A 13,114-nucleotide genomic window follows, 5' to 3' on the forward strand; every position below is an offset into this window, starting at 1 on the left:
GTTATAATTAACAGTTACTCTTCGGAATGGGCTGGGATCATAAGTGGGGTCCCTCACGGTTTTAACGTGTTCATGCTTCCCCATGCAAATATTTGGCTTTGGATTTTTAATGTCACTTGGAAGGAAAACCACCCTACTTTTAGAACTTTTTCTTCTAATTTGAGAGAAGAAAAAGCAGATATTTTTGCCGAGAAACCTTCCATGGGCGGGGATTATTCCAGTAAATGAAAAGAAAGCCCAAAAACATTTCTCTCCTTTTCAAAACTGATTCTGTGCCTTTCCAGATTGACTCAATCCTGTAGTTTTTTAATCTTGGGTCAAAAAAGAAAAGCCAGCAGCAAAAGTGTTAAACAAAATTTAATGTTCAACTTGTTGCTCTTTCGTCTCTGGCAGCTGCTGAAAAATTAAACTTACCCATCTCGCCTCATCCGCCTAGTAAGATCATCCACTCTTCTTTTTGTTTCAGCAAAGACAATTGTCTGAGAAAATAAAAATAAATAAAAAAGTTATTAATTTGTAATACTGAAAGAATTAAGCCAAGTAATGTAAATTATATGCCTTATTACTTTAAATTATTTGCAAAACTGGTGAACACTAAATGTAACTAAATTACCTATTAAACTCCTTTTCTTCAAGCAATGTTTAGTCTACTTCCTATAAGGTATATCCCAAAAGTTCCACACTTTTTTTTTTTTTTTAAATCATTAGTTACTCAGTTATTTACATTCTTTTATCTTTTTTATATATACATATATGAAGCAGAGTTAATTTATTACCTCCATTCAAATTCCTGTTGCATTCATTCCTGTCACGGAACATGCAGCATGGTTTCTCACTGATGACTCTGTGGTGACTTGTTTGATCAGTATTAGCCTGATATTGTTCAGGGACAGAGGAGAAAATTAAATATTAAATTAATTGTTTTGCAAGAAGCTTAAAATGATGAAGCCTTTTCACATTCTCGTGTTTCTGAGTTGTATGGTCATTTTCATGACGGAAGTGAGTGTTCATCATGATCTCATGTGAAGACACCCCTGCTTACACTGCATGTTCAGATGAAAACATTGACAAAGTCCATGAATTCTTGCAACATAAACACCAAGTAACATTTCAGATGCCAACAGCAAAGCTAAACATAAGCAGAAACAGTTTTCACCAGCCTGCCACTTTCATAGAACAATATGAAGCACTCTGATTTCTGCAAACTTCACTTTTATAACTTCCATTATTGCTGAACATGAAAGATGATGTGATCAATATGGCTCTGTAATGAAAGAGCATCATTAGCAGAGGGAAACATAATCACCTCCCTAAAAACAAAAAAGCTTATAGAAGTCAAAAGTGAAATACCTATTGGTCATTGATACAAAGGTTAGCAGGGGTGTTAATGACAGTATGCTACTGCAACAGGATCTTGAAGAATTCGGCAGATGGACTGAGAGGTGGAAACTGATGTTTAACATTGACAAATGCAAAGTACTGTATATGGGTAGCAGTAGGGCTTACAATACCGATATTGATACAAAAATACCAGTTTTTCAGTACTAATTTTAAAAAAGTTTATAATTTAATCGCATAAAGGTTATAAAATCACATTTATGTGATTATGACGTCCTTATCTCTACTAGCAAATGTTCGATAAATCATCGATAATACACTATGCAACATTGCAACCTGTCCACAATTCTCAGACAACTTCATGTCTGACCGTATCGTAACTCCCAAGTCCTGTTACTCCACTACTGACTTTAGTTCAACTCCACCAAGTGTATAAGTTATTTTGAGGTTGCTGTTCCCCAGGTTGCACTTTGCTGAATTAAAGCATATAGCTGCCACTTTTCTGACCATCCTGGAAGTCTATCTAGGTCACTCTGAAGAAGCTCTGCTTGGCGGCGATCATTAACTACTCTACTTTTTTTTTGGCTGATGCTGCATAAGCTCATACACTTGCTTTCTTGCATCACATGCCACCACTAGTACTACTACTACTGATCCTACTACTACTGATCTTTACATCATATGCAAGTTTAGACATCACACCCTATATCCCTTCACAGATGTCATTTAAGATAATCAAAAACAACAGTGGTCCCCGCTTCTTACATTAACCCAATCTGATGAATAATCATTTATCACAACCCCCTGCCTGGTGCCCTCAAGCCATCGTGCTATCCATCTAAGGATTTTCCCTATGATTCCAGCCCGTTAAAACTTATAAAATAACCGCTCATGTGGGACTGAGTCAAATGCTTTGCTGATATCTAAATAAATGTTGAAATTATTCTCTAAATTCAGCTCACGAGTGACCTGTCAAAATGGCTAAATAGATTTGCTAAACATTATTTTCCCTTTACAAAACCATGCTGTGTATCCTACAGAATTCCATTTCCATCTAAATGATCCTGAATTCCACCCTTGATCAATGCCTCCATGATTTTCCCTACTACTGAAGTTAGACTGGCCGGTCAGTAACTTCCTGTTACACACCTAGAACCGTTATGTTCCAATTTCCACCAATCCAACAGAATCTCTCCTGAGTCCAATGATGCTCATATAACTAGCCTCAAAGGTTCAATGCACTCACTTTCTGCCTTCTTTAAGATTATAGAGTATATGCCATCAACATTAGGAGCATTACTTGCCTGTGGACCCAAAAGTTTTCTCATTAAATCAACATGTGAAATTTCAACATCATTAATTACATTTTTTTCAACTTCACTCCCATAATCTCATTGACGTGAAAGGTTTTTCTTCTGTAAATATCGACGTAAAGTAACTGTTCGTCTGCAATATCAGTTGGGGTATCTAATACTATCCCACGCAATTACATATGCATCCGATCTGATCTGTCCTCTTCTTTGCATTTATATATGTGAAGAATTCCTTACTACACTCTTTGCTCTCTCCAAGACTCAGTAAAGATACTATGGTGAAAATTATACTTTGCAGAAAATGATGAACATAATTCAACCATGGAAGACCAACATGGAACAGAACATCAGTGTTGCACAAATTCTTTCCAAAATAAGAAATTGCCTGACTTCAATGAGATTTTAAAAGATGAACTTGAGTCGGAAATTAATGAAATACTTTTAACTATTTTTTCTAAATAAGTTCAAAGCCTAGAAAATATGGACTCAGTACAATAGTACCAGAATAGAATCCAAAAGGGCGTTTTCTGCCGCTAATCAAATATGTATCAAAATTAGACCCATTTTAAATGATTGTACTATTGATTGCTTATGTTTCTTAACAGCTCACTTTATTCAGACAGGTAGATTGTTTGTTTGTTATTTGGTTTTTAGGAGCATTAGCAACTAAGGCCATATTGCTCCGGGATATGCGGTGGTCATTCCCTGACCTTTCCGCATCCTCTGTATTTGGTGGTGATGGGCTCGAACTCCGGGCTAATCAAGAAGTGTGTGCTACGCACTGCTGCCCCTTCACACCTGGCTATGGAGGCGCCTTGGACAGGTAGTGTGGATGCTTAAACACAACTAAATTTTGCAGTAACAATATGTATTTTTTGTTTTTAGAATAACTGCCTTTTTAATGATTTTTTCCAGAATATTTATTATTGCAATAAATTTTTATTAAAATTTAAATTCAAGTAATTACAGTACTTGTTATTTCCTCACTTTATTTCACCTAACTGTCATCAAAATTTATTGAGAAAAACTTCTGTTTTTGGAATACTGGTATTAATACCAGTATCCCAGTTTCATAAATTAAAAATACCGGTATTGTAAGCCCTAGGTAGCAGTAACCAGAGTAATGTACCAACTGTGTGGTACTACACTCAGGGTAGTGGAGAATAAAAAAGACCTGGGGGAAATTGTGCAGTCAGCTATGAAGTTTTCTGATCAGTGCAGACAGGCTGCCAGAGCAGCTCATGGGGTCTTGTCAATGATAGACAGGAACTTTGCTAGCAGCGATAAGGAGGTGATTATCCATTTGTATAAGGCAATAGTCAGGCCACACCTTGAATACTGCATACAGGTCTGGAGATCTTATTTTAGGACGGATGTATAGCTGCTGGAATGAGAACAGAGAAGGGCAACAAGGTTGGTGAGGGGAACAAAGGGTTGCTCTTACCAAGAAAGGCCTAAGTTCTGCAAACTGCAGAACTTAGGCCTTTCTAGGCACCTGCGAGGTGACCTGACTGAGGCGTAGCGTATAAGGCCTTGAATGGTTTGAGCAAGCTCAATGCTGATGGGATTTTTCTCTTGCTCAGATCACACACCTGAGGGAGCATAAATTCAAACTGAGGAAAGACAGTTGTAGAATAGATGTGCGGAATTTGCCTTTAGCCAGTGGGTGGGTGGTTGATTACTGGAACAAACTTCCATCAGTCGTTGTGGGAGCTGATAGCTTAAATAAATTCAAGGAACCTCCTACTACCACCGCCACCACTACCTGAGTGTCATTGAAGAGGAGCTCAGGAGAATAGACTCTTTTTGCGAGATATAAGACAGGATTGAGTTTTAGAAGGATTAATATTAACTAAGCTGTTTTTGTCCCATTGGAGAATTGCCTAGAGATCAGCATTTAAGGAACTGATGATGGAAGCTGTACATGCAGGGCAAGGTCTCTCAAACTGGAAAATGGAATGGAATGGAATGTGCTACCTCAGCAAAACTATGAATACATTCAGGATTTACAATCAATGGAAAAAGGTCATTGATACACAAGAGGAAAAAGAGTGACAAAGAACCTTGGAGAGCATTAGCAGAGAAGTTAGAAGGCAGAGCCATCCACTATCACTGGCAGCGAGTGATCACAGAGAAAAACAGATATCAAACTGCAAAAAACGGTTCGCAATCCATAATATGGAAGCTTGTTTAGTAGTCTTCATGCCAAACACAATCAAATTATGTTTGGCTTTAGAAATGTCAAGAGAACTGGTTGAGTTTTACAAAATTTTTCCAGTGACTATCCATATTCACAATAACTGTACAATCCTACACCAACTGTTATTAAATAAATTAGAGTTAATCACAAGTTTTAGGAACTTCCTTATGTGCTGTGGTATAATGACTAATGTATTAAGATAGCATAGCTTAATTTTCAGCAGTGAATGATCCACTTAGATGTGATTATAGAGGACATATGATTAATGTGAATAAGACCCTTATTTGTACATATCCACAGCTATAAACACAAGTGCAATTTGTAATTTCATTAAGGATTTAAAATAATTAATTAAAACCATTAAAATATGCACAAGAAGGAGGGAATGTACATTCCATTTCACAGTTGTCAATTAAAACCATTAAGATGGGAATAGTTCTGAATGGATTAATATTAATAAACAAGCCAATAGTTGCGCATGAACAACTTTCGATTTACGTCCTCAGTTAGCATTGTGTGAAGAGAAAATGCGAATGGTTTAAAAAGAAGAAAAGTCGATTTCCAAAATGCAATTCAGTGCACGTGGAAACTTTATGCGTGTTAAATTCCGAATAGGGGAGGCTAATTGGGAGTTTTGTGTTTGGTACGTTAAATGATGCATGTCACCAAAACCATTCAATAACCAGCGCTTCATTTTGGAGAATTATGTGATTAGACTAATTTAATTATTGTGATAGCTGAATCTATTAGTGGGTTATGACTGCAGGAATGGACATGTTGTGTAAACTCTGTATTAGATAGGTTAGATTTAAAACTATTAAAATGATAATATGCGTGCGTATTAGAGATTTTAGAAGTACAGGTAGGCCGTCACTAATCCGGCAGAGTTGGGCCTGTGGGGTGCCGTATCACCGTGGTTATTTTAGCACATACAGTTTACCCAACAGCTAACCACCTCATCCTACCTTTAACATGTTGACTGCCAAGCTAGTTTAAGAAAACAATTCCCCGGGGTCCAAAAATTATTTAGCAAATTATTTGATCAGTAATTCTAAAATAAATATTGTAATGTCAGTGTTGTAATTTTTTTTGCTTAAAATATATAAAAGAAAAAAAAAAAAAAAGTATTTTTTTATGTTGCATATGTGGCCCACTAGGTTACTTTATTTCTTGAGAAGCCGTGTCGGCCACATACGTATGAAGGTCGTTTGTGATTAGTTTATTGCATGTGCTGCAATAAAACTAATTGCGATAAAATAAACTCTCAAACGTCGCAATAAGTTTGTCAGTATTGTTAGAGATTTTGTGAAAACAAGTTTGTTGGTGCACTGTATTATTCATCATATTGTGTTGTGTTTTTCTGCAAGCTTGTACAAGTGTGTTGTAAGAAAAAAAAAAAAAAAAAAAAAAAAATCTAAAAAGGAATGGCTAAAAGAAAATTACTAAAATAAGAGGAACTGAGAGAAATTTCAGGAATTTATAATTAAGCAGAGTTAAACTTCTCACAGACACACTGCTGTCGAGTTTTTTCAGAAGTTCAACCTTATCTGTCATGGACAATGTATGGTGTTTGCGCTTTACACCACAAGAGGCACTTCCTTTATGCACTGGAACCATGGCTGGGTCTAAATGTGAGCAAGTTATAATAATAAATGTAGAAAAACAAGTGGGAATGGCTTGCCAGTGTTTACGAGTTTGCGCCAACAGCTGATGCTGCAGCCAAAACAGTACGGCAGGTCGGTGCACCAACCCAGGAAATTTGAAATTATGTCCGAAATAGTGGTGGAACCGGATTACCGGTGGCCGGATAAGTGAGCATCGACCTGTACCAAATTTTGTTGTACTCCCAATGTAACAGGCCTTACAGTCTCACTGGCATCGAATTAAAATATATGATATTATTGTAATCCTGCGTGGTGTATTTGTGCGTTGTTCTATATTATTTAAATTTGGAGCCCAATTTATTGTATGATGAAAAAATTATGGTTATGTTTGTAAAAATCTGTCAGAGTTGTTTCGCGTATTGTCTGTGATAAGGGAGGAAATTTGAGTTCCTTGTTCTTTATCATGATGTTTGTTACTGTGATGTGGGCTATTAATTCTGTTGCCAACTCTAGAAATGGTCTCTTTTATTAACTGTAATGGATATTATCTAGCTATGAATTTTTCCAAAAGGTATTTTAGTTCAACAGATAAATCATCGTGTATAACTATATAAAATATTTAAGGGCAAAGGCCTCATGCTACGAGGTAGAACGACTAACATCTAGGTTAGTGCAAAAGCATCATTTTAATGTAGCCATCTACCAAAGTAGTTAGATTAATTAATTAATTAATTAAACTGGCATCAAAACGTTTTGGTTATATCTCATATTTTGAATGCTGCACAATGTGTTGCCATGGTATTGTACTACCTCGAATAAATAACACTTCACCAGTGGAGAAGACTACTGTTATTTATTCTCAGCAGATACAACCACCCAGATGACACCGTTTCAAAGCTTGTTGGCTTCTCTTCGGTGGGTGGGCTACATTAAAATGATGCTTTTGTACTAACCTAAATGTTAGTATAGCTATATTTAATGGCACTGTGAATCTGGTTAAAAAGAACTGCTTCTTTAATGTATAAAGGATGATGTGAATAAAAATGTAAAAATTCTGTAATCACATTACATCCACATGGATCATTCAAGAGGTGAGTGCTGAAAATTAAGCTATGCTATCTTAATACATAAATTAGAGTTGTGTTGTACTAAGATAATAATGAAATGAAATAAATTGAATGACTAATATAATTACACCGGATAAAACTGATAAAATAAGATAACTGTGTGTACAATAAAAATATAAAATTTTAAAATACAATAAAATAAAATAAAACAATCTAGATAAAAAACCGGATAAAAGCAATAGAACACCAATAAAAGCAATAAAATACCGAAGCTTTCAGAGGCGTCGGCCTCCTTTTTTTCAACAGTTAAGCTTATCATACAGCACATCCTTAAATATCAGCAGGCTCGTGGTTCACAGCATGTGTTTCTACAGGAGCATGGGCAGTATTCTCCCCATGCACACTGAAACCGGGAATGGCTCCAGAGCATGTCAGGTGGAACAGTTCATCCCGTCCAAGAATCAGAGCTTCGAAGAGGAGATGAATGCAGATTCCCCTCAATCAATAGTGTCGCTCTCAGAGGAGCAAATTTGCAAGTTCTCGAGCCACTTGTGGTCCCAAAATCTGTGTGCCCAGTCGATGATAACAGCTTCGTCAAGAGAGATTTGTTGGTGCTCCTCCCAAAAATGCTCTGGTGCAGCAGACCTCACATAATCTGCGGTTTTTATCACGCTGATATGCCCCCCATGCGATCTTTAAACCGACACTTTGTTTTACCAACTTAACATTCCCCGCAATCTGGGCATCTTATCTCATATACAACCCCAATTACACATTCCATAGGTACAGGGTCCTTAACCTGTGACAACTGTGTGCAACCTCCACCCTGGTAGCTGAACACAGCATGTCTAGCAATCGCGCAACACCTGAGTTATATGCTCAGTTAGGCCCAAATAGTAGGGAATGTATGTGGTGGCAACGGGTGTAAATGGCTCTCTACGTCCGTGCCCCACTTTTCGGATACATTTATCTATGATCCTCTGGGGGTAGCTGCACTTTCTGAGATCTGCTGTGACGCATTTAATTTCTTCTTTTCTATCCTCGGAGGTGCTGGAATGGGACCCAGCCCTATCCAACAATGTCCTAATGATGCTGTTCTCGCGATGGCTGGCTTGTGCTGTATTGTAATGTGTATATTGGCCCCAGCACATGGGTTTCCTATACACACTGGTTTTCACTCTAGGGCCTTCCCTATGTACTAACACATCAAGGAAAGGGATGGTACCTCTACTTCCACCTTCGAGGTGAACTGAATAAATGGAGAGAAGCTACTGAGGAATTTGTATCCAATTAAATTGGTCAGACAAGACTTCCCCTTAACAAACCCATGCTGTGTCTGAACTATTACTGCAGTCTTGTCTAGGTGATCCTGCATCACTCTTTAACCAGTGGCTCCATTATTTTTCCCAGAACAGAAGTTAAACTAACAGGTCTACAATTATTTGCATCCCTCTCTGAACCAACTTTGGGATGCATTTGCACATCTACAGTTCCTGGGGACCTCCCTGAATCTACGGATGCTCTCATAATTATGACTAAGGGTTTTCTAACTTCCCTTGCTGCCTCCTTCAATATAACTGGATAGATTCCATCTGCCCCAGGTGCCTTTTTATGTTTAACTTCAACAATTTCTTCTCCACTTTGCTCTCCATTATTACAAAATCATTTCACTCCCTGTTAGAGTTTAGTAAACTTCTGTCCCCTTGCTTACAGAATTCCTCACGTGTGAATGGAGACGCAAAACACTCATTCAGTTTGTCAGCTATCTGAGTAGGATCAACAACAGTCAAACCACCAACATCAAGTGGACCAATCTGATTCATCCCTTCCTTCTAGAGTTTGCATAAGTAAAGAAGTCTTTGTTGTTTTTCTTTGTATTCTTTGCCAAGGATTTCTCGTAATCAGCCAGAGACTTCTCGTAATCTGCCTTAGATTGCCTTACCTCCATTGTGACTTGATTACAGACTAATTTATATCTGCTATAGGCTTTTGTATCACCTGAAAATTTATATGCATCCCATGCACTTTTCAACGCAACGTGTCTCAAAAGTCCACCTGACATCCACTTCGGTCTAAGTCTTGAACAGTATTTCTTTGTTGGTATGAAAAGCCTTCTTTGATTACTTCCCTGAATACTTCCCATTTAGAATTTTCTGTTAATATCATCAGTTGGTTCCATCACACACAATTTAAAAATTGTCTGAGACCTCTGTAGTCACTCTTAAGAAAGCAAAAGCCTTTCCCTTTACTCTTGACAGTAGTTATGTATTTAATTAAATTCCAAATTAGTACACTGTGATCACTGCCATCCAGTTGGTCATTTACCTGCAGGTTCTTAATGCATGTAGAATCACTGCTGATCAAGAGTATTACTCCCTCTAGTTGCCTCCTGAACATGCTGTTGTAGAAAACAGTCACCCAAGAAATTACAAAAGTCTTGCTAGTGTGTGAGTAACCAACCCACAAATTTCAGTCAATATCTGGAAAGTTAAAAAATCTCTCATTATAATACATTCTGATTCTGGTCCACTCTATTTCTCTGTATTTTTTTTGCATAGCTGTTTGGTATTCTCATCACAGTCATTAGGCCTATAACACATTCCTACTCTCAATTTGGTTTTTCCAGTGCTTATATATCACACCAAATCAACTCAGTAACATTGTCTCGATGATGCCACATCTCTGCTATTCCTACAATGTCTGCATTCAATGATTTAATCAGTACTTCAAATTCATGAAATTTATTAACAACAATGCTCCTAAGATTAGTGTATATGCAAATATTCTTACTCTTAGTTACCCAACACAGCCCATGTATTTATCTGTTCCATGATGACCTACAGCATGGCCTGAAACCCCAGACACCTTGCTTTCCAGGCTTCTACATGTATATTTTTAATAAAGTTTTATTTTACTGTTTCGTAAGTTGTAGTAATATTTATTTCTGGTATGCTTACTTATTCCTGACACTCAAGGCTGTTTTGCTAAGGCTTAGCACATTTACTGGAAAACCAAGGTTTAGATAAAGGATGAGATTTTAAGGTGGAATGTGGAATAAAGGATTTCGTACGATAATAATTTCAGACACTATCTAAACAAATATTGTCAAAAGAAGATTTAAAACAATAATCCAATCAAAGAAACAAAGAATGGAAATCTCAGAGATCCGATTTCTCAATTTTGTAATGGCAAAAAATGAGGCTGAGAATGGCCATGAGAGAAAGGCTTCATTGGAGAAGAGACCATCACCAACTTGTGATCTGATGTATCTAGAGGGCCAATCACCTGATGCTCACCTGAAGTGTTGGCTGTAGAGTCAAGATTGTCTGGTATTCTGGTAAATAATTAAAAAACTGTGTGAGGTCATGGGTAACTACAAAAGCTTCAGCATCTTGACTAGCTGGGTCCATGTGACTAGAAAACTGGAGCCAGCTGGAGTTCTTGAAAGTTAAAATCAGAAAGAAAAATTTCTTCACTGGAAAGTTGGACTGGAGAAAGTTGAAAAAGGAAGTCAAAGAGTTGTAATTAGAGAAGTGTGGAAAACAATGAATTTGAGAGAATGATGTTGAGAGATTTTAAGTCAGAAAAGATGAAAAAGAAGAAATTCTAAATTACTGTCTCTGACATGTAATATCAGAGCAGACATATACACAAGTACCACCTTTGAAGCAAAAGGATAATTACAACAACTGGGTTGAGTAATGGTTGGAGAAACAATAATTGGGATCGTCATCCAATGCGATTTTTTTTTATAATCATAGCATATGTAGCAGAATAAAAAATATATATACACTGAGTGATCACTGAATTATGACCACCCCTATGAAAACTGAATGTGACCTGTTGACCACTTGAAGTACGAGAGTGCGGAGTTAGTTGACCTACGTAGCATAGATAAGGTGTCAGTGGTTCAGTAGGTAATAAAATTCCGAGCAAGATGGGTAAAAGGAAGGATTTATCAGATTGTGACAAAGGACAGATTGTGGGTGCTCGATGAGCTGGTGCCTCGATTTCCCAAATGGTTGAACTGATGGAGTGTTTGAGAGCCGCCGTAGTTAAAGTGTGCCAGAACTGGTGTCAAAATAGTCAAACAACGACCCAATGGCAAAACTGCAAAGATCAGCGAAATGTTGATGTTAGAGGTGAGTGCCAGGTCCGACAACTCGTACAGGTGAACAGACGCAACACTGTTGAAGAGTTGACTACCCAATACAACATGGGCCAACCCGTAACAACATCTGGCATGACCACGTGTAACACGCTCACGCGTATGGGCTATACCAGCAGATGACCCCTGTGGCATCCTCTCCCAAACCAGGGTTACTTGGCATAAAAGACTCGCCCGGTGCAAAGAGCATGCAAGTTAGACATTAGAAGACTGGAAGAAGGTGCACTGGTTGGATGAGTCACGTTATTTACTCAACACCGTGGATGATCGTGTACGGATTTGGCATCAACAATATGGGGCTCTTGATCCATCATGCATGGTATAAAAAGTGCAGGCCAGTGTATGGTGTGGGGCATGCTTCACTGGCAGGAACTTGGACCCCTGATGCATATGGAACAACGTATCAGTGGTCTCCGCTATTGTCAACTGCTTGCTGACTGTGTACACCCTGCTATGTTACACTTTTTCCCGAATGGTGGTGGTGTCTTCCAAGATAACAATGCCCCAAGCCATCGGGCATTTGTTGACAGGAATGGTTTGAGGAACAGTTCTGACTTCCAGCATGTTGATTGGCCTCCAAACTCCCCCCAATATCAATCCCATAGAGCATTTGTGAGACACTATGGAAAGGCATATCAGGCGTCTGGATATGCCAATCACCTCCATACCTGCATTACTGACCACTTGGTTGGCCATACCTCCCAAATGCTTCCGACATCTTGTTGAATCAATATCACATCAGATAGCTGCCGTACTGAGGGCAAAAGGAGCACCTACGAAGTATTAGGTAGGTGGTCATAATTCAGTGATCACTCAGTGAATTGTGACCACCTACCAAAAACAATAATAAATAATGTAATAAGAATAAATCAGAAATTTACAAAAAAAAAAAAAAAAAAAATACTAACTTGACTATATCATTAATTGCACCTAGCAAAGGTGTAAGAACTTTAATGGTATTAAAGATATTTTGTGAGCTGTCAAAAAATCTAAAGTGAGATTATTTGCAATTGAGGAGTCTGTTCATGGGACTGTATTTCTTAATATCACTGTTTGGATAGTTGGATATGGAAAGTCTGTATAAATCTGGTTGGCCTAGGAGGTACATGGAAGTTGATCAGTTGGAATATTTCTGGCGAATCATATTTCCAGAAAGAACTTTATAATTTATTTTTAAACTTGAGATCAACTAGGGTTCTTCTGACATCAACAGTTTGAGACAAAGGTACACAGAGTGATTGATAGTAACAGTAGTGGAAGAATAGAGGATTTCTAGAGGAGAGGCACCTTACAAAGTTATGCTTTTACTCATTAGTTTCAAGTGAATCTTCCTATAGGGATTCCAAACAACCGATGTCTAGTCAATGACTGGTTGATTTGTACAGGACAGTAATGTTTAAAGCAGAATATCTCTCTCTCTCTCT

General features: G+C 37.8%; 1 protein-coding gene across 2 annotated transcripts in view; it reads right to left on the reverse strand.

Moving 5' to 3' along the window:
• The window catches only part of LOC150082405 (uncharacterized), a 267,788-nt gene that overhangs the window by 48,117 nt on the left and 206,557 nt on the right, over positions 1-13,114 (reverse strand). For both annotated transcript variants that reach the window (XM_090379267.1, XM_090379266.1), the window contains exon 10: positions 415-479. In XM_090379267.1, coding sequence (XP_090235393.1) covers positions 415-479 — 65 coding nt within the window. The remainder of the gene's footprint in view (positions 1-414; positions 480-13,114) is intronic.

The sequence above is a fragment of the Mastigoproctus giganteus genome, chromosome 8 (assembly GCF_048544385.1).
Source record: "Mastigoproctus giganteus isolate SK-2022 chromosome 8, ASM4854438v1, whole genome shotgun sequence".
Taxonomy (NCBI): Eukaryota; Metazoa; Arthropoda; class Arachnida; order Uropygi; family Thelyphonidae; genus Mastigoproctus; species Mastigoproctus giganteus.